Genomic DNA, 17,245 nt, shown 5'->3' on the forward strand with positions numbered 1-17,245 from the left:
GTCAATCTGTGAATCACAATGTCCAGGCGACATCCTTGAGCCGTAGTCTCAATGCTCAGGATGAAGCCGTCATAGAGTGGCCCGCTATGGGCCTCAAGGCATTTGTTCATCTTACCCTACAAAGACTTTATTGCTGATCATCAGAAATGAACGGAAGCGTAACAAAAGCGGAAAACAGGAGAGAAAGATGGCAAGGCAAGAGAAAAAAAGAGAAAAAAGGAAACCATCGACTGCCGCTGCGAGGACTCGAACCTCGGTTTCCAGTGTTTCGCTGAACCACAAACTGATGTCCTCACCCCTAGACGACAGCGGCTTATTTCTTCAATGTTGCGGCCGCAATGAATAACTTGGCTCACATAGGCCGGGGGAGGGGGGGTTGAAGAGGAAGTGAATGAAAAGTGAAGAGAAAGTGAGAGTAAAGTCGGCATGTTTCAAGCACGCAACAAAGGTGAGAACCTGCTTTTGCAGCAGCAGCATATAAAAGCAGAGAAATATACCGCCCTTTGATCTTTCTTCCTCTACAATCTTTCGCCTTTTTTTTCGTTTCAAGTCTAGTCCTCTCATCTGTCCGCACTTCAACTAGTAAGTATCCCGGTGCGGTAGCTTATATTCGCTTTCACCTTCGTTTTCCGTGACTGAGCGATTCTTATTGTCCTCCAGATCATACAAGATGGTGATAATGAGACGCGTTGCACGAAACATGGCGGAACGGAGAGCTGAATGGCTATGTGCACATGGCAGAGGCAGTACCAAGCCTGGACAGCCTGCAAATCCTCCTCGTTTCAAGCGTCGGTTCTTCGCAGGTAGCGGTAAGTGATTGTATGGTTGAAGTATGTTTGGCAAGTTCTGACTTATTTTGGAGCTCGGAGTCGCTGGATCAAGAGACTCAAGAAGACACTCGTCATCCGCAGAAACTTGTTTTGGCGCCTCTGCAACGAAGTTTTGTTCGATCTTGGATTCAAGAGACTTCGCGTTTCGCCTGATGCATCGGATCTTATTCAAGAGGCTTTTGAAGAGACCCTTGTTCTCTATTTTGAAGGTAGGTTCCCAATATTTGACAATGGCTGAAATTGCGATGCTGAATCTTCTCAAGTTCTCAATCAGTATGCCCATGATGCCGGTCGCGTCACGGTGTTCCGGCGTGACCTGAGGGCCCTCAAGGCTCGGGTGCAGAACCCTTCTTCGAAGGCACCTCTGAGCGGAGCTCCTCTTCGTTACTATGGCTTGTCGGCGTAGGGCAAGGCGTCCTTTGGCTCTATGGATACCTCAGACGGCGTCGTGAATACGACGGGTGGTCATTACAACATATGCTGCTTAGCAAAAGGAGTGATGGATAGAGAATGGGGATTGTTTCCTCCAGACTTTTTCGATCGGATCAGGGAAGACTGAACAGAAAAGTGATTAAATACTCTTGGTTGATCATCACCTTATCGTAAAGTAGAACCATGCCGTAACACCCAGCTATCAACGACGCTTTCGGACAACAACGTAGTATCATATTGAGCAGGATTAGAGAAGATTATACGGGGTGAGGGGGATGAGGCCCACGAGCTCGACAGTACTTTACGTTCACCAGGGTCTATGAGCACGTCGTTATGGTTTACAAAAGTATCATCTCCTATTCAAAGTTGGTATGGCTACCCCCTAAATTGATCCACAACCATACATCAACTATAATGCCCAAGTGGCAGTGGCAGCATCGTTGCGCCTGGCTCTCGTCTCTAGAGACTCAAGCTTAGATGGCAGGTGCGTGCCAGCAGCAGCCAGTCAGGGGAGTTCCAGCCGCGGCCCTGCAAGGCAAGCCGCTGATGGCCACATCAGTGGCGCCATGGCAGAAGGTGGAACCAAGAGTGTCGCAAGTACCGCCAACTCGCTCGCAGGGGCTGATTGCCGTTGCCAAACTGCCGATAGTGAGGCTCAAAAGATCTTGGAGCTGTTGGATGCTTTGGAGGTCGTGGAGCTGACCAAGGAAGCCATCCCAGTTCCAGTTTTGGGCATCACTGGCGTTAGAGGCATCAGCAGCGTCGGCGGCCATGCTCCCTATGTACTGTTTAGTATAAAGTGCGAAGAGAAAGGAAGCTCCATTATAACGAACCGAGGGAGAGGCTATTCATGTTAGCATTGAGCTATTAGAAGCAACAGAAGTCATGAACGGGAATGCTTACCTGAGGACGGTGAAGATCATAGCAAAACGCATCTTGGATGGTTGTTGAGAGTTGTGAGGCTTGGTTGTTTATAGTACTGTTCAAGTAGAGTTGATTGATGAGCTTGGTGATGAAACTTCGAATTCGGGGAGGATATTACTGACTTTATACGCAGCGTCCATAGAACGTTTTGCTGCCAGGCAGATTCGTAAAGTGATGCATCACACATTCTGTCTGAGCTTGAGCCTGAGTGAATTCCTCACGAGTAGCTTCAATTCCACGTCCGAGTATAATTCCAGGTCTGCTGATTAAGGCTTCTACGACCACTCGTAGATGCCAGGATCGAGATCTGACCGTTGAAAGAATTCACGTTAAGGCTGAGACCTGTCGCAAGGGACTAATCACGTCTGTCTGTATAACAGTCTATATAAGGCAGATGTCTCAGTCAGAAAAGCAGAATGGGAAAAGCTTTAGTCTAAGCATACGAGTGGACTGAGACCCCTATGACGCTTTTTTCCCCTTGTAGGGGCCTGTTAGAAGGTTGAGAGGTACATAGTATATACGGTGAGACCGCCAAGTTCTGACAGGTCTTTTCATTACTCAACAGAAGCATTACTGATCGGATAACTTTATGAAACATATAATTTGGCAATGCAAGGAAGGTATGCGCATAATCAACGCAAGTCATTCGGGTTGATGCCGGTTTAGAGAGGCTTTATGGACTCATGTGCTGGTATGAGGGGGTGGAAGGGTCCTTCACATGGCCGAAGCTCCAAATAAACGTTTGGATCGACAGGGCCTTGCCTTCAGCATTACAGTGGCCGAAGGGGCATCAAGCATGTTCCACTTCAGTACACGGCACATGAAGTTATACAACTAGCTCTTGGCAGATGCCAGCAGCTTTGATGCCGGCACTTGTTCGGACGGAAACGATCGGCTGTATTGATTGGTTGAGTCAGTCACAGGCTTCACATCACGATAGCAGTTAGAGCCCGTTTAAAGACTAGTATGTTCCCCCAGGAACGGGGCTTTTCTGTAAGCTATGAAGACTCGCCCCTGAAACTCCGTCTCGCAAGTGGATTGGCCCACCCAAGCGAACGAGCATTAAGAGTCTCGGGATCAATTTCTGGACTCCGACGGGAGTGTGCGATAATCGTCAGAGGTTTGACTACATTCGCTCTGCGATTATTGAAGAAATCAGGATGCAGTGAGAGCTTGAAGTCAGCGGCACAACTCTGCGGCTTACAAGAGGAGCTGTTTGTATGAAGCACATTAATAGTTAATGGACGAATTGACCTAGCTCGACGTAGTAACAAAGACTGTAGCGCTAATAGGCTTGTACGACGAGCGTTCTTCTTGCAGGTTACCCTTGGAGCGGCGACGCCCTTTGAATGGCAGCGCATGAGTCATCGTGCTCGTAAACACTTGAACAAAGCGTAGCTGGATTGGAAACAACAGAGAATTGCATCCTTCAGCCTCCACCCCATCATCTAAACAAAGCCCTTGTTCTAGCGCCCAGTCCCTTGAGAGAACATGGACGCATCGCTCGGGCCGCCCGTCGTGTCGGCTGAGCCGGCCCTTGTGCCGCCACGGACGCCTCTTCACGGCCGCTACAGCGCAGTAGTTCCCCTGCAGCCGGAGCACTGGCGGGCGCTTTACAAGCATCTTGGAGGAGGTGAAAACGCCTGGAGATGGAAATACATGCCGATTGAAGGGCTTCCCAGCGAGGAGGCGTGCGAGACGACGATCAAGGCCTGGTCCGCTTCGAAGGATCCTCTCTTTTATGCCGTTCTTTCGGGGCCTGCTTCCGACGCTGCTTCGGAGCCGGCCGGCATCTTGTCGTACTTATCAATCGTCCCGGACCATCGCCGGATCGAGATTGGATGGGTGATTCTTGGCGACGCTCTGAAGCATTCTCGACAGGCGACGGAGGCTTTTTACCTGTTTATGAAGCATTCCTTTGAGGACTTGGGATATCTGCGCGTGGAGTGGAAGGCAAACCATCTCAATGGGCCGAGCGTGGCGGCGGCCGAGCGATTGGGCTTTACTTTTGAAGGCGTCTTCAGGTACGACGACTTAACCTACACCACCAAGCAAAGCTCGTCTTGTTGTGAAACGGTAGATATGCTGACGTCGTCTTTTTTGTTTGGCTCTGTTACAGGAAACATATGATTGTAAAGGGAAGACGCAGGGATACTGCTTGGCTGAGTATTACTGATGATGAATGGGATGCTGCACGGAGGGGATTCGAGCTCTGGCTGGACGAGAGCAATTTTGACGAGAATGGAAAGCAGAAGAGGCGACTTGGAGAATGCAGAGAATCGTGAGGAGATGAAAGAATGGTAATTTGTGGGAATAGGAACGCAAGGTTGAACAGATGAGACGACTCATAGAATGGAGAGACCCAATTGCGACATGTCCCTGCCTCTTGTACGATAAAGAGCGGCTATCCAGCATCTAAAGTTAAGAAAAAGTCTAAAAAATAGTCCATACGCCCAATTGGATAGATAGAAATAGAAGCATATAGCAAGGCTATGGGGATATAGCAACAATAGCAGAGGTATAGATCCTTTTTAGATGGGAAAATGGAAATGCTGGGATGCTGCATAGCAGCTCCGTTCATGTGATGATGTGAAAAACTGGTGGGAAAGTTTAAGCAGAGGCTGTTATTACAGCCGACATGGCGGCAGTCATTTGCTACTCCGTCACACATTACGAGTTCGTATTTCTGCTGTGCTTGTGATAAACTCGAGGAGAATCATTCGTAACGCGTGTGGCGAAACCGAAGGGCTGGAAGCTCGAATGTTGTTTCCCCGAAACTAATACACAAGATAGGCTTGATAGGGTAGCTATTGGAAGGGCAGCGCGTCTATCTGGATGGCGTTGATCTTGTGGCTTCAAGGTGTACATTCATTCGCAGCTCTAGAAATCGATGGCTGGTCAGCTTCCGCCCGGCGATGGCCTCGGCTTCCGATCGAGTGGGTGGACGCGCGTTCAAGGGCAATTTCAGTCTTGAAGAGTAGAGCGCAATCATATAAGATCAAGCAGCACGGTTCCCTTGGAATGAAGAGGGAAATGTTGATGAACGATAACATACATGGACTAATCGCTCAAACTGTTCCTTACTCGCACAATTTGTTAGAAGTGACGTGCCCGAACATACATTCTGTCATTGCGCATGAACAGCCCTGTCAAACCCCCCCATCAAGGGAACATCACAAAAAGCACCCGACGCACTAAAGAAGCAGTCAAGAGCCACAAGCCGAATGGCCGACGTCTTTGGAATGGGGTCGCCGGACGCCGTGGCTGGCTGAATGGGGTTCGAGGCAGCGGCCTCTCCGGCTTCGCGCTGGATTAGTCGGAAGATGGCGGCAGCGTTGGTGGGAATCAGCAGCGGGTATTGGATGGAAAATTGTGGAATTGGATGACGGCTGGACGGCAGAGATGGTACGCGTACTTGGTCGAGAGGGGGCCAGGTTGTTGAGATCCTGGGTATGGTTTCTGTTTTCGCGATCGCTTTGCTCCTATTTCTGTCCCCCTTTTTATGGATTTCGTGCCTGTCTTGGGTTATCAAAAAGCATAGAGAGAGGGCGAGAGAGGGCCAATTCGACCAAGGAGGAACGAACAACCCCGGACGATGGGATGGTGATCTTCTCCAGGCTGGTCTTTGCAGCTGTTGACCATCCACCTCATTCTTGATCCTTACTTCGCTTTTCTTCTCGAAAGTCTATGGTAGTAAACTTCCTTCACTCCCATTCCTCGACCCGGGTTACTTCTTCAGGATGCTCAACACTGCCACAGTGTCCGTTGGCTCACCGCATCTGATGGCTTCAGGCCGTAACGACACAGCCTCAATTGAGGAGCCACGGCGCGATCCACCAGGTCCAATGGATCAGCCTACCACAGAGCAAACCGCACATGTTGCGGCTTTGAACACCACCGAGGCTGGCGATACAGCTTCGAAGGACCGTCTCCCCGTTGCCGTCGTTCAAAATGAATCTGCTCAGACCAACGAGCGACAACGGTTGCCTCGCGACGAACTGGACGAACAAAGGGAGCGGCAGGAAAAGCAACAATCACACCAAACTTCGTCCCACGAGGGAGGCCACATTCCAGCAGTAAATGAGAAATCCGACGCCTCGGTGACAGCACCAAAGACAGTCGTCCTACCGCGCGCCTGCACGCTCTCTTCCACCGGCACCACCCTCTCCGACGCATCCTATTCCATCGGCCTGCTCCCCGTCTTTCATTCCTGCGATGTCCCGGAGTCGGTGCCCCCAGATCGCGTTACCCTCGTCCGAGCGGAAAAGGGAGGCGGCTACGCCTCCAAAGGAACGAAGCTGAAGAACGATCTCTACCGCGCCGTTGGTCTCTTGGAGCTGGCCAACGCGGGCGACTTTGCCGCCAACGTGTGGAACAAGTACCCAGTGCCGGTGTACGCGATCGTCTTCATGGTAGTGGGAGCGACATTCGCCGGGATCATGTCCGTCTTTGCGATGCTGGACGCAAGACGTGCCTGGCGGAACGTCACATTCCTCCGCCACCAGTACCGGGAACTCAGAGAGGCGCGGGAACGAAGGGCGGCAAAGTCCCGGCCGACGACAGACCTGGACGTGCTCCTGTCCGTCGTATATCGCGAGATTGGCACAGAGGGCATCAACCGCTGGGGCCTCAACTTGTTCATGGGCGCAGGCGCCGTTCTCATTGCAATCGGCACCTACCTGGCCCTTGGCGGACAGAACGATGCCATCTTCCTGGCCAGCAATCTGCTCTCTGGATACGTCGGTAACTCCCCAATCGCCCTCTTCGGCGCCTTCAACACCTGCTGGGCTTACTACATCTTCTGCAAGGCCCAGGGACACATCAACGCCGCCTCGAAAGCGATCCCGGGAACGCGAGCCATGGCCCTGATCAGGCGGCGCAGCAGAAACTTGCAAGTCTACACCGCCATCAACGGCACGGCCACGCTTGTGGGAGGCGTCGGGTCGATGATTACAGCAACGAGGTGGTGGGGATATGTCATTTTGATTCCCGTCATCATGTCTGCGATCTTCTGCAATCACTGGTGGCGGACGAGAGCTGGCTATACGCGGCGGGATCTGGTGCCGTATGGCATGTCTGTCATGAAGGTCGATGAGCTTTCGACAGCCCTGGACTTTGCTGCCAGGGCGCCCAAGAAGATTAAAGAGCATAAAAAGACACCCATCAATGCATTTGTCTCGGATCCGACATCGCTACAGGCTGTCCTGACTTTTATACAGGAGTATGAGCTGTTGGAGCCATTTTGCGAGCGACTTGTCAAGAAGGAGGATGTACGAAGAGTTCTCGGCTGCGCTGGTAAACCTGACGAGATCAAAATCGAAATCTCGTCTCTATTGGACTTGCCCAAGGATCAGCATCCAGCGATTATCCAGGTCGCTCAGGACACGGTACGGAAAGTTGGGCCAAGACACTTTCAGTACCGCGAACGGTATGCGGCTGAGCTGCTGGGCACGTACTTTGTGGTGTTGAAGCATGAAGCAAAACGCAGGGAAAAGGCTAGAGTTGCATCCGAGAAGCCTGGCCCACGATGATGGGCTCTATAGAACAGGTAGAAGTCAGGTTGGTCGATCTGAAGCAAGCGAGCGAATAACCTGGGCCACACCCACTCGAGGTTTCCCATTTTTGTACATAGAGCATATATGGGCGAGGTAATATACATTTTTCGATGACTACAGAAATAATGCGTAGGCAATAGAGCCAGGGATCAATGACCTGCTACTCATACCTGCAAGCTATCATTGCCAGTGTCCCTCAGATAGACTTGAAGGCCTCGGCAACTTTGGACGCACCGCCTCCTCTACCAAACATCTCTCTCAAATCTCCCACCAGCTCCTCAGGGCACTCATACGCAGCAAAATGCCCTCCCTTTTGATGCGAGCCCTCGAAGACCACCGGCCCCAGCGATTTTCCCCAGGCCTTTGGTGAAATCGACAACTCTTTCGGAAAGTACGACAGCCCCAGAGGCACATTCGGGATGTACTCCATCATCTTGAAGGCTGTAGTCGATTGCATCTTGAAGATCTCGTAATAAATCATGACGCTCGACGCAGCTCCCGCCTTGGAAAACTGATAGATAGAAATCCACTCGAGAATCTCGTCGTCGGTCCACGGATACGCATCCGTCCAGTCGTGCAGCTTGTCGTAGATCCACGCCAGCACCGCGACGGGCGAATCGGCCAGCGCGAAGCCCAGCGTGTTGGGTTTGGTGGCTTGCATCACCATGTAGCCCGAGTTGTCCTTCATGTACCATGCCGTGCGAGCGAAGCCCTGTTTCTCCTCCTCGGAGAGCAGGCCGAGGTAGTATCGGATGGCGACCCAGAGGCCCGAGAGGAGGGGAACCTTGACGATGACGCAGTTTGTGTGTGCTGCGAGGCTGTGCTGGGGATAGGTGCTGGTGATGTAGCGGGTGACGAGGAAGCCCCAGTCGCCGCCTTGCGTTACTGCGAGTTGATGCAAAGATGAGTTATCAAAGTTGATGCGGATGTGGTAAGATGGGAGCGTGTGAAGTCGCTACGCACCGTATCTGTCGTATCCCAGCTTCAGCATGAGTTTGTGCATCGTCTCCGCATATTGAGGGAGACCGAAGCCCTTTTGCGTGACCTTGTCAGAGAAGCCAAAGTTGGGCAGCGAAGGTGCTACGACATGGAACGCGGGCGCATTCTCGTCCTTGGGCTCAGCGAGCAACTTGACAATCTTTGTCGCCTCTAGAAAACTCCCAGGCCCTGCAGCAACAGCAGTTAGTTTCTCCTCGGACATTGAAGTCCGCTTGAGACTGCTGACTTACATCCGTGGACAAAGAGCAATGGAATGCTTCCGGGCCTGCTGCTCCTTTGGTGTATAAAGTGAATATTCAGCTCGTCAAAGCCGTCCGCGGCAATCTTGGTTGTGAACTGCGGGATCTGGTTCAGCCTTGCTTCATGTGCGCGCCAGTCGAAGCCATCCCTCCAGTACTCGGTCAATCGCTTCAAGTCGCTCAACGGAGTGCCGTAGCTCCAGTCGTTGGCGAATTCGGATTCGGATGGAAACGTGACGTTGGAGAGCTTGTTCTTGAGCAGCTCCAGCTCCGCGTCTGGCACGGCGATCGAGAACGGTACTATATCCTGAGCCATTCTTCTGGCCTTGGGCTGTGCAATTGGCTGTTCCAATTGAGTGAGCGAAAGAAGAAGTTTTCAAGATGGAAAAACAAAAGTGTCCTCCCATTGATTTATTACTGTCATGGCACCATTTATGGCACACGGCAATCATAAGCCAAGTCTGTACGCGAGGAGCGGGGAGGTGCAGCAATACGCAGCGATACGACGTCGACGACAATGTCCGTGTGAGAAATGCAACGCCATTTACGACATCAGACGGGACTCACGGATGCAGGATTCTGAGCACTGATAAGCCCCGCAGCATATAGACGGGCATGTCTGCAGATTCCAGATTAATTGATGGTTAAGCAGGCAAACAACGGGTGAACATTTACGGTGCACGGTCGGTTGGATCACAAACCCTGTCTCGACACAATTGGAAAGTTGGAGTACAAAGAAAGACACGGTACCTTTAGAGGGAGCATATCTAGACTCTTGCACTCTCAACACTTAGACCCTATCCATGTGTATCCGTGTGTCTCGCCACACATATGCACAGATCGATGCGAACGACGTTGGAGATGCATCACACAACAACACACCATCAAAGAGCTCCCAGTAACCCACAACACCTTTATATGCTTAGAGAACATCAAAATGCTTACCATGTCAACTACAGAACCCATACCAACAGGGCTTACAATCCATCAATCTGATCATTGGACAAGAAATGTGATCCGCCAGCACACCTATACCCGGCAGCCTGCTTGATCCAATTAAACCCAGCAGGGCAAACTCCAAGGGCCCGTGCCTTTGCCTGTTTCGCTGCCTCCTCCTTCCGACGCTTCTCCTTCTCAACCAGCTCCCGCAGAATCTTCTCTCGTGCTTCCTCAGCCTTCTTCCTCGCCTCCTCCAGCTTGCGACGCTCTTCTTCCTTGAGTTCCTCCTCCCTGAGCAGCTCTTTCAGAATCTTTTTGCGAGCTGCCTCGGCGTTCTTTCGAGCTTCCTGGAGGTCGCGGTATTCGGCTTCTTGACGCGCTGCTGCTGCCTTGTCTTGTTGCAGTTGCTCCCAGACTTCGTCGCTTACGCCTGCGTCCCGAGTTGCTCGTTGAGACTCGCCATCTGGCGATTCAGGCGCTGGAGTTGCATCTTCCGTGGGGTCGTCCTTGTCCATAGGGTCGTTGCTTGGGCCTTGCTGTGTCTGCGTGTTTGAACTACTTATACTGGGAAGGCCTGAGTTGGGAGGCGTTGACGAAGAAGCGGCCTCATCGTCATCCATGTCAACAGGAGCGCCAGATTTAACCATCTTGGACTGCCGGTCTCGTAGCATCTTGTTGAGTTCCTGGATGACCCGTTTCTCGTCCAATTTGAGCACAGCTGCCTCCAAGTCCACCGTATGGAAGACGTTCCTGGCAAGCTGCTTCACGTCTCTTGCGCTCGCCCATCCCTCCACCCGTGTCAGCGACGTTATAATGGCTGTACACCTGCTGAGGAACAACGCAGACGGAGGCTCCAAACAGCTAATGTCCATGTCCCTGCCTTTACTCGCGAGTTCCGTCTTTCTCTTCCGTAAAAGGTCAGCCAGGAGTCGGAAGCAGGCATCTGGCTTGAGTGGCTGGAAGTCGATGGTCTCGGGGAAGCGGCTCGTCAATCCGGGGTTCACGGACAAGAGCCGATTGATGTCACGCTCATAACCCGCCAAGATGATGATGAGTTTACCCTGGTATTTGGGCTTAGTGACGCAGTCGACAATTTCGTCAATCGCTTCTTTGGCGAACCTGCCCTCAGCGAAGCGGTATGCCTCGTCAATGAGCAGCACCCTTCCAAGCGCCTTCTCGAGCACTTTTTGAACCTTTGGTCCCGTATGGCCGACGTACTCCCCGATCAAATCTGTGGCCGAGCACTCCTCCACGGCAGCCTTGGAAAGAAAGCCCATGTCATAGTAGACCTTGCCCATCTTTCTCGCTGTCGTCGTCTTTCCCGTACCTGGCGGACCTCTGAACAGAAAGTTGAACGGAATCTCTTCCCTGACATCCATCCCGACAGCCTTCAACTGTCTCACCCGCGACTGAATGTGTTCAAGCTTCTGGATGATGCCCTCACGGCCAACCTCGTCTTTGAAGAGCTGCCGGACGTTTGTCTCCTTTCTCGTTGTCCTGTCAAAGTCCTCGTCAAAGTCTTCTGCCTCAAGCTGGCTCTTCTTCTTGCACTTCCCAGCGGAGAGCCTCTTCTGGTAAGAAGACTTTGCTTTGCTTAGCAGGTTCTCAATGGCGCCTCCGTTGCCAAAGTTGGCTCTGTTGCGCTCTCTGATGAGGACATCGAGGGCGGCTCTCTTGCCTTCTCCGGTTGTCGTGAAGCCAGACGCTTTCAACTTCAAGTCCAGCACTTGCCGAAGACCGTCATCATCAAAGTCCTCAAAGACAAATGGCGTGTCCACTGAGAACCGTCGACTCAGTCCCGGATTGACATTCTGAAACATTTCTTCCATCTGCTCCTGGTAGCCGATGAGGATCACGCAGCGATCATCACCAGGAACATTTTGAACTTCGGCAACAATCGTGTCGATAACAGCCGTCTTGAAAGGATCGTTGATCGAGCTTTTCCCTCCGTATAAGCCATACGCCTCGTCAATCACGAGCACCTTTCCGAGAGTAGCTGCGAGAATGCCCTTGGTCTGAGACTCTGAGTGGCCCAGATGAGCGCCGATAAAGTCTGCGGGAGTCTTGACCACTAGCTCTCCATTGGACAGGAGGCCAAGAGTTGCCAGAATCTCGCCGTAGAGCTTGGCCACAGTCGTCTTGCCTGTTCCGGGATTTCCAAGGAAGACCCGGTTGAGTGTAAACTGCATCAGAGGCTCCTCGGCGAGCTCGCGCTGGTAGTTGGTGGTGAGCGAGTCGAGCAGTATCTTGACCTGCTCCTTCACCTCTTTCAGCCCAATCATATCATTCAGCTTCTTCCACGCCTGGCAGTTCTGCAACGACAACGACGGTTCAGGGCCGATGACGTCTTCTTTGGTAAACAAGAAGTCATTGGGGGTCTTTTTGGCCCGGCGCTCCAGTCGAATCCTGTTTGCCTGTCTCTTTTCGATCCTCGCCAGGTAATTCTCAATTGCGCGGGCGTTGCCGAATCCTTCTTTGCCTCGTCCTTGTCCGACTCGCCGAGCAGCAATCCGGAAATAGAGGCCGTCTGGCCCGTCTGCCACTTCCATCTTGTTGGTGTACTTGCGGTTGACCTGGCGCTTGAGGATCCGCCGCAGCTCTTCGTCTGTGTAGTCTTCGAACCTCATCTCGATGGGGAAACGACTGGGAAAGCCGGGGTTGTGTGCGAAAAAGGACTCCATCTGCTTGGAATAGCCAGCAAGGACAAAGACGATTTTGCCTCGAAGGTTTTCTACCTCGGCCAGGAGATAGTCGAGGACTGCTTTTCCGCCTGGGCTGTTACCAGATGACAGTTGATATGCTTCGTCGATGAACAAGACGCCGCCGCCATTCTCCTTGATCTTTTCCAGCAGATCTTCGCATCCCTTGACGCCCATGTTCGCGAGTTTGGATCCGGTAGTCTCCTCAAAGGCGTCACCCGGGATACTGCCTATCTCAGTGAGGAACTTACCGTAGAGTCTTGCCACGGTCGTCTTGCCTGTTCCAGGATTTCCGAGCAGCGAGCAGCTGAGTCGCGTATCAGTGAGAGCCACGCCTTGCCGAATCTTCATGTCGACAGTTGCCTTGATCGAGAGAAACTCCCTCTTCACCGACTCGAGCCCAATGAGCCCCATGAGATCATCCAGAGCGGCGCTTTTGGCTCCCTCCTCACGCTTCATCGTCTCCCACTCCTGTGCTGCGGCATCAAGGTCGGGGAAACCAGGCTTCTCTTTGCTCTTTTCTCCCTGCTTCGCAGCCGCCTTTTTCTGTTCCTCCGCTGCAGCCTTTGATGCGTCCATTCTGGCCTTCGCATCCTTGAGGCTCTGCAGTTGGGCCTTCTTCTGAGCGAACTCCTTTGCATTGTCTTCCTCTTCTTGCCGGTACTTTATGACTCTCCGGTGATGGTCTATCTCGTCATCCATCTCCTGTAGATCGCGGGCGTATTTGTCTTGTCGCTCCTGTCTCTTCTCCTCCATCTCCAGGTCCCGCTTGATCCTCCGCCGAGTGTCTTCGTCTTCTTTTGCACACGTCTTGCAGCCCTGGTTCTCCTTCCCGCACGGATACTCCATCTTGTGGCCGCGTTCGCAATTCTTCTGCATTCTTTTCGTGCAGGCGACCTTTGAGTGATTCGGCTCGTGATGGCATCTGCGCTCACACGTGTGTTTGCCGCATCCAAGAATAGCACCGCTGATGCCGTTAGAGCGAAGACTGTACAAGGGACGGATGATGTGACATACCATGTTTGCGCGCAGCCGCCGTCAGGACAGTGCTGGTCAAAATCTTGCGGTTTCTGTAGAAGAAACAGACGGTCTGGGTGTCGCTCGCAGTGGACTGGCAAACCATCAAACAGGAATCCCTTCTCTTTCATGGCATCAAAGTAGCTCTTCCAGAGCTCCTGGCCCTTTTTGTTCGCCAGGAACGTATTCATGTTTCCGAACAGGACGATTCCTTGTCTCGCTCGTGACATGAGAACAACAAGTCGCTCTCGAGCAACAAGGAAGCCAATGTCGCCATTCTTGTTGCTTCGCGCCATCGATACAATGACAATGTCGCTCTCCTCTCCCTGGTAGTTGTCCACTGTAGACAGGCGTAGTTTCGGCTTCGATGCCTTGGATGCCGCCTGCGTCATCAATCCGGCGCGAACCAGCTCGTGCATGTCCAGCTCATTCAGATACGGATCGTTGTTCTCGCGCAACTTGTCCCTCAGCAACGCCAACTGGCCCATGTAGGGAGTCAAGACGACCATGTTCTCTGACTTGTAGCCCTGTTGAATCAAATACTTTACCGTTTTCAACACCATCTCGGCTTCAAATGTGTTCTTCTTGCTGGCTTTAGAAGATGGATCACGCGGGTCGCGGACGCTGTCCAGCTGCTCCTCTGGATGCTCATGATGCACAAAGACAACTCTCTTCTGCAGTCCACGTATCGGTGGATAGCTGCTCGTCTTGGGTACGTCTTTCAGCTCCGGATAGGCTAGGAGGCGGGCGAACTGCGAGATATCAGGGTGACTGCGGTGTTGCTCCTGGAGAGTGGCAAATTCATGGCCTTGTCTGATGAGGCGCTCAAAGAGTGACACATTGAGATCAAAGCCCTCTCCCTTCTCGACGGTGAGGTTGTAGTTGTTTACTTTGGGTCGAAGTTGCTTGTGATCACCGATGAGGATCAGCTGCTTCACAGAAGGCCCGAGAGAAGTGATGATGTGAGCCTCTAGGATTTCGCCTGCTTCCTCGACCAGGACAATTTCTGGATTGGCCGCTCTGATGATGGACTGGTACATTGCTGCTCCCGTGGTAGTACAGCCAATGATTCGCTTCTCCTTAACGATGCTTCTCTTGCTCTCCTTGTACAGACTGTCGATCTGCCGGTAGAGGCTATCAGAAGTCTCTGCTAGTTGAGCAAATTCGTCAATTTGTTCCTGTCGGACCAGGTTGCTCCATTGCATATGAAGAAAGAATCTGTCTTGTGGCGGAACGTTCCAAACATGGTAGTGTTCGGGAGCCATAACTTCGCCCAGCATGCCCAAATCTGACAACTGCAGTCCTTGCAGCCAGTTTCCGTACACATCAATGGGCTGTAGGGCCTTGTTCTTCTTGCCCACGATTGCCATGTCATCGGGGACTTGGAATGCCCCCCACAGGCTCATTCCAAAGTCGGAAAACTCCAGCATGTCCAAGACCTCTTGAGGGTGAACCTTCGAAGTCAGCTTTCCCATGAGGTCCTCTAGTTGCGTCTTGACGTCTTGCTGCGACTTCCTGGCGTTGTCAAGCATAGCCCTCACATCATGACTTATACGAGCCGTTTTCGAAAGCGTCTCGATTCTCAGGGGGTCCGTTCTGCTGGTTCCCTTGCTTCCAATTCGAACCATGTCGCTAGCATCGATTCCAATGTCCATCAGTTGTTCCAGAAACTCGTCCAGAGCGTGGTTTTTAAAACTGAGGACCAAGATCTTATAATCGGTCAGCTTCATCAGACTCCGTGCGATAAGTGCCCCGATGAACGATTTTCCTGTTCCTGGCGGACCCTGAATCTGACCAACGGGGTTTTCGAGGCCCTTGATCAGCGACTCGAGCTGTGCATCCCGGATTAGGATCTGAGAGCCCAGTTCGAAGAATTTCCCGAGATCTATTGCTTTCTTATCTCGCTGTGAGGTTTTCAGGGCCCGTATGAAGATCCTCAACATTTGTGGCGGGTCATAGGTTGCCGGAGGTCCGGAGGGGTCAAGGATGGAGTTTTCAAGCGGAATCTCAGCGACTTCCTTCAAGCGCTGCAAGATGGGCTCGTACGCGAATGTGGCGGTATCGACGACGTAGAACTTGAGGCGACTGCGATCTGCTCCCAACAATGCCTGTACTGCCAGCTTGAGTCCGGTGTTGTCGGTGACTTGGATCCCGACAACAGGAGTATCTTCGATCAGCCAGTCCACCTCTCGGACGATTGAACCAAAGGCAACGATGCTCTGGTCAATGCAAAGGGCGCCGATAGAGTTGTGCTTGACAAAGTTTCTGTTGTCGTCCAGGAACTTCTTCTTCTCCTGGGGCGTGTGAATTTTCTTTGGAAAGCTGATCCCCTCGCGACACTGAAGCATCAACGTGAAGGGCTTGGAACGAGTGTTGCTGGGTACCGACTCCGGATCGAGCATCAGGCGCAGGCCACCCAAGCAGAGCGGCTTGTATCTGGCCTTTTTCTGTCCCCAGGCGATCTGCAAGTCTTCTCTGAGGTCCGCAAGCATATCCTCGCGGAGGAGACGGAACAGCCAGTCGGTGTAAGACCGTGCTCGCGACTCCCTTGGCACCTCAAATACGTCGTCAAGCCGTTGCAGGAATGGCTGTTCCTTGGAAGACACTTCGTCCGCTGTCGGGAAGATGGCTATCTGACGAAAGTCGTCAAAGTCATTGTCGTGTCTGCCGCCGGGGCTGTAGTTGATCCGGACAGACGCAGTTGCCGAGCCCTTGCGAAGCTGCAAGACCTTTTCGATGCGGTAACCAAAAGTGCGAACTTCTTCAGATGGCGACTTTGTAAAGGGGAGGCTTTTCATGAGGGATTCCACATCCTGGGAAAGCGCCTGGATCTCAGGCGTAGTAGAAGACACGATTTCGTAGCACAGAGACGCAAAGACGATCAAGCTCTCATCACTGAGCTGGTTCGACTTGTAGAATTCCAGGAATGCAGTCCAAAAGGTTGGAGGAGAGAGGATCTCGACCAGCAATCTCTCGAGAAAATGGCCATCGTTGATGGTCTTGACCTGAGGCTGCAAGACCTGCTTGAGGAAGCCAACAGTCGAAGCCGTGACAAAAGCATGAGAGAGGTTGGATCGAACAGCTGCCCTCACGGCGCTCAACCCGTCCTTTCGCGCAAGCATGCGTTCCACGCAGGCCGCGGCAGACGTGCGCTGGCACACAACATCGACTGCTTCGAAGAATTGCTTGGCTTCTTGCGAGCTTTGGAGGGAGCGCTCGCCGTTGATGAAGGAATAGAAGAGCTTTTCGAGCTTTGCTGCGCGACCGGAAGCGGCTGTGGCGGCCATTTTGCAGATGTAAATGGATGTTGATGAGGAAGATAAGATGATGATGATGAAGCGCAGTTGTGATGTCTGTCGATGATTGCAATAGACGGTAGTTGGAGTCAAATGTAGATATAAATCATGTTCGCATCAACCAAACTACTCTTCTATCAGTGATTAACAACATTTGCTCGGTCCAATAAGGCAGATCAAGTCTATGCCGTTAACCAACAGGCGCCAAGCAGAGAGCCTTGCGGCGTCTCACGTTACACAGATGGAGGGGGAGCCTCGCATCCCGTTGGACCAAAAAGTGATGGGCCTCCCGCAGCAGAGCCGACCAAAGTCACA

The 17,245-nt window shown here is 52.3% G+C and overlaps 6 protein-coding genes across 6 annotated transcripts; 3 read left to right on the plus strand and 3 right to left on the minus strand.

Moving 5' to 3' along the window:
* Positions 1-670: 670 nt before the first annotated feature.
* CCMA1212_007432 (uncharacterized protein) lies at positions 671-1,236 on the plus strand (the record flags this gene model as incomplete). Its single annotated transcript, XM_073704600.1, has 3 exons — positions 671-809; positions 863-1,039; positions 1,094-1,236. 3 exons carry the CDS (start codon positions 671-673, stop codon positions 1,234-1,236), a joined length of 459 nt encoding a protein of 152 aa, XP_073557221.1.
* Positions 1,237-1,735: 499 nt separating this feature from the next.
* On the minus strand, positions 1,736-2,197 carry CCMA1212_007433 (uncharacterized protein; the record flags this gene model as incomplete). Its single annotated transcript, XM_073704601.1, has 3 exons — positions 1,736-2,040; positions 2,096-2,106; positions 2,166-2,197. The coding sequence occupies 3 exons, from the start codon at positions 2,195-2,197 to the stop codon at positions 1,736-1,738; spliced, it is 348 nt and encodes a 115-aa protein (XP_073557222.1).
* Positions 2,198-3,677: 1,480 nt separating this feature from the next.
* On the plus strand, positions 3,678-4,471 carry CCMA1212_007434 (Uncharacterized protein; the record flags this gene model as incomplete). Its single annotated transcript, XM_073704602.1, has 2 exons — positions 3,678-4,210; positions 4,267-4,471. 2 exons carry the CDS (start codon positions 3,678-3,680, stop codon positions 4,469-4,471), a joined length of 738 nt encoding a protein of 245 aa, XP_073556837.1.
* Positions 4,472-5,926: 1,455 nt separating this feature from the next.
* CCMA1212_007435 (uncharacterized protein) lies at positions 5,927-7,717 on the plus strand (the record flags this gene model as incomplete). The annotated part of the gene is made up of 1 exon (XM_073704603.1): positions 5,927-7,717. One exon carries the CDS (start codon positions 5,927-5,929, stop codon positions 7,715-7,717), a length of 1,791 nt encoding a protein of 596 aa, XP_073557015.1.
* Positions 7,718-7,937: 220 nt separating this feature from the next.
* On the minus strand, positions 7,938-9,295 carry CCMA1212_007436 (Putative epoxide hydrolase; the record flags this gene model as incomplete). The annotated part of the gene is made up of 3 exons (XM_073704604.1): positions 7,938-8,626; positions 8,705-8,908; positions 8,971-9,295. 3 exons carry the CDS (start codon positions 9,293-9,295, stop codon positions 7,938-7,940), a joined length of 1,218 nt encoding a protein of 405 aa, XP_073557218.1.
* Positions 9,296-9,956: 661 nt separating this feature from the next.
* CCMA1212_007437 (NFX1-type zinc finger-containing protein 1) lies at positions 9,957-16,921 on the minus strand (the record flags this gene model as incomplete). The annotated part of the gene is made up of 2 exons (XM_073704605.1): positions 9,957-13,584; positions 13,635-16,921. The coding sequence occupies 2 exons, from the start codon at positions 16,919-16,921 to the stop codon at positions 9,957-9,959; spliced, it is 6,915 nt and encodes a 2,304-aa protein (XP_073557219.1).
* Positions 16,922-17,245: the final 324 nt, after the last annotated feature.

The sequence above is a fragment of the Trichoderma ghanense genome (assembly GCF_004382785.1).
Source record: "Trichoderma ghanense strain CCMA-1212 chromosome Unknown scaffold_9, whole genome shotgun sequence".
NCBI classification, from domain to species: Eukaryota; Fungi; Ascomycota; class Sordariomycetes; order Hypocreales; family Hypocreaceae; genus Trichoderma; species Trichoderma ghanense.